This window comes from Bactrocera latifrons, unplaced genomic scaffold (genome assembly GCF_001853355.1).
Source record: "Bactrocera latifrons isolate USDA-ARS-PBARC rearing strain unplaced genomic scaffold, ASM185335v1 scaffold_109, whole genome shotgun sequence".
Taxonomy (NCBI): Eukaryota; Metazoa; Arthropoda; class Insecta; order Diptera; family Tephritidae; genus Bactrocera; species Bactrocera latifrons.
This window is the reverse complement of record NW_017534508.1, coordinates 981,468-984,840: the sequence shown is the minus strand read 5'-3', so window position 1 is coordinate 984,840 and position 3,373 is coordinate 981,468. Positions and strand designations below refer to the sequence as shown.

General features: G+C 40.4%; 1 protein-coding gene across 1 annotated transcript; it reads left to right on the top strand.

Moving 5' to 3' along the window:
* The first annotated feature begins 457 nt into the window (after window positions 1–457).
* On the top strand, window positions 458–2,076 carry LOC108971855 (serine protease inhibitor 42Dd-like). The gene is made up of 4 exons (XM_018938179.1): window positions 458–565; window positions 626–1,524; window positions 1,584–1,725; window positions 1,785–2,076. The coding sequence occupies exons 1-4, from the start codon at window positions 553–555 to the stop codon at window positions 1,907–1,909; spliced, it is 1,179 nt and encodes a 392-aa protein (XP_018793724.1). The 5' UTR covers window positions 458–552; the 3' UTR covers window positions 1,910–2,076.
* Window positions 2,077–3,373: the final 1,297 nt, after the last annotated feature.

Below are 3,373 nucleotides of genomic sequence, written 5' to 3'. Positions count from 1 at the left end.
TATCTCGGATATTCACTAATTGTTGTTGCTTAACGCTGATATTTTAACAACTTTATTATGAACAACCAATTAAACGGCATCGAGTYGATTTGCAGTTAAAGTTGAAAATTACACACAATAGTGGTGGGAGCGGCAGGTGAAGGCTGGGAAGGAAAACAGAAACCGAAACCGAAACCAAAAACTAAAACTTGTTGCTTGCCTCCGGCAACATTTTGCCATCTTCATTCACCATTCACCAAACGATGGAGCCATTAATGTCTTGGCACATGTCACCAGCGAATTTATGCACCGAATGAAATAGAGTTTGCAATTCCATTGGAACGGTTGCCTGGTGTCCATACAAGTGTTGCCTTATACACATTTTTTTAAATAATGAAGTCTTTGGCATACTTATTCAAAGTGTAGGCTGTTTTGGGCGCAAAAAGGTTGCTGAACAGTGTAAAGCGATAAGCTAGAAGCTGAGAATTTCCGCGGAATTAAAATTTTCAGGTTTCTGTGCGCTTAGTGCTCGTCGTTATCCGTAAGTGAGCTGACGTACTTGCTGCCGCAGTAATGACTAAAATAGGTGAGATGAAAGTAATTAAATTTAACAAATAATTAATGTGTTTTTAAATTCTTCAATTAGCTGTATTATTGTTTGGTTTATTACACCTACAACTCTCGAGTAGTTTGGATCGTCAAAGTCGTGTTGACTTCGCCTTGAATTTCTTCAAAACAATCTCAACATATCAGCCAAATGAGAACATCATCGTATCTCCTATCGCGGTGCAAACCTGCTTAGCGATGACCTATGTAGGCTCTGAAAATCAAACGGCAGCTGAAATGCGAAGCGTGCTCTCTCTGGAGCGATTTGGCAGCAAAGTGGACGCCGCCGTCGAGTTTGGTGACTTCATACAAAATGCAGTCTTAGCTCGCCAAAGTAAACTGGAAATGGCCAATCGTATTTATATTGATCAGCATCTAAATATTGTACCCGAATACTATGAGCTGATTAGCAAATACTTTCGGTCTACAGCGGTATTGGTAGATTTTGCAAGGAATGTGCAAGCGGCGCAAAATATCAACGCGTGGGTAGAGTCCGCAACGCATGGAAAGATAAAAGGTTCAATTGATCCATCYGTCTTGACCGCTGACACGGCTATAGTACTGATGAATGCAATATACTTCAAGGCGGAGTGGCTTTATCCATTCGATCCGTCGTACACAGTTCCACGAGATTTTAATTTGAACTCGGCGCAGAAAGTAAAAGTGCCAATGATGTATCGGACTGACGTGAACCTAAAATATGCCGAAGTGTCTGGACTCGATCTGGTTGCCGCGGAGCTGCCATATCAAGGTACAGCTCTCCGCATGTTGATACTGTTGCCAAATCAGTTAGATGGTGGAGTTGCAAGATTGGAGCAGACATTTAGCGGGAACGCACTGCAGCAAGTGCAGCGTTTGTTGAGAGAAACCACTTTGGATATCGTGCTGCCAAAGTTTAAAATTGAATTCGATTTAAGTTTAGTTGAGCCTTTGAAGACGGTGAGTAATTTTATTTTAAAAAATGACTTATACAAATATTTTTACTACTCGTACTTCAGATGGGTATGTATTTGTTGTTTTCTAATGCTGACCTTCCAAATATGGTAACTGGTGYCAAGGGCCCGCTTTATGTCTCAGAGATTAAGCATAAGGCATTTATATCTGTGGACGAAAAAGGTTCAGAGGCTTCAGGGGCCGCATGTAAGTATAAAATAGCTTCCAAGTCAAACATCACTCAGTCCTCCTATTTATTCTCGCAGACTCACAAATACTAGAGAGGTCAGGGCGCTTCTTCCAGCCGAACTTGAACATCGATCGGCCATTCGTATTCATGATATTGGACGATGATGCGATCTACTTTACAGGGCATGTGCTGAAATTCTAAGACGAATGATTTATTGGCTTCTAATCGCCAATGTGGCGCCAACTGGAGTCGAGTGATTGCTGCGGGCAATTTCAAATTTATAGTTAGAACCAAATGGCATTAGCGGCACAAATGTGGAAGAAAAGTATGATGAAAATAAATAGTGTAGAAAATGAGAACTCAACAAATGATTGACTTTGATTTCTAGTTGATTACTCACCAATCAGTTGAAACTGCAAACAAATTAACGTTAATCATTAATTATTGACTGACGGTGTTGAAGAATCGCCGTTGAACGACGCGGTTGTAACGAGCTACGAGCATGCGGTAGGTGTGAATCAACTTGTTGCATGCCTTGTAAGAACGATAAGTCGAAAAATATTAGATTCTCACTAAATGATTTTTGAGTATATTTTTTTTAAATTGAGAAACTGTTGCATTTTCATCAAAATTATAAAATGTGGGGTGACTAATGCTCCCAGCTTACTCACGTTGCGATGAGAGCCCAAGAGATGGTTGCARGTTCCCGCAGGGTAATGGCTGCTTAAGAATGCGCTGTGGGGAGATTTCTAACGCTTTCGTCATCTGACCGGTTGATCGACTATTGACTGATTTGTCTGATCTTCACTTCGCCGTCGAACGCTTTTTTTATGAAAGTGATTGTATGTATGTATGTGTGCTTATGAGTTTTTGTAAAACATTCGACAAATGATTAATCTCTCTTTTACTACCTCCCTCTCTTAATTCGGGAATATATTAGCTGAAGAAACAACTTTATTTGTGTGCGGTTAATGAGAATTTCAGTCTGTGACGGTTGATTTAGTTTATGAAAATGGATTTTTATGACGGCGCCAAAGTGTGGCGACGATGTTGTTACTTCTGTTAAGATTAACTCATAAATTAAGCATATATAATCCATTTTTTATTATGAAGGGGTTAAAGTTTTCATTTAGAAAAGAATGTCAGTGGATGCCTTAACATTTGTGTGATATTTAGATACAAATAAACCACCATCGGAGGCACAAACATCCATCAACGCATCGGGCAGAAGCCGTATTCAGCAAAATCTTAAGTTTGTTGCCGACAAAACTTTAAGCGCCAATGTGTTGAATGAACTGTCAGAAAAATCATTTATTTCCCACTAAAAATGTTGTCAAAGTAACAATGTTGCCATTTTATGACACCGCCATTGCCGGCACACTTGCCAACACACACTCGTGTGCCACAAAAATGTCGAACAGATGAAACGAGATGTGATTTAGAACAGCGGCAGCTGGCTCGCCGCTTCGTTTGTCGGTGATCAGTGTCGGCCCGGTGCAATTTTCGTAGAATTATGTGTTTTTAAATATGCAACTTTGACACAAAGACGTCTAAGGCAGTGATGCTTTGTGAAGTCGCCAACATTTCGCAGAAAAATTTAACGCTTTCGTACACGACACCCATACGGATGGCATGCATCACTCACCCACCAGCTACTGCTGTCCA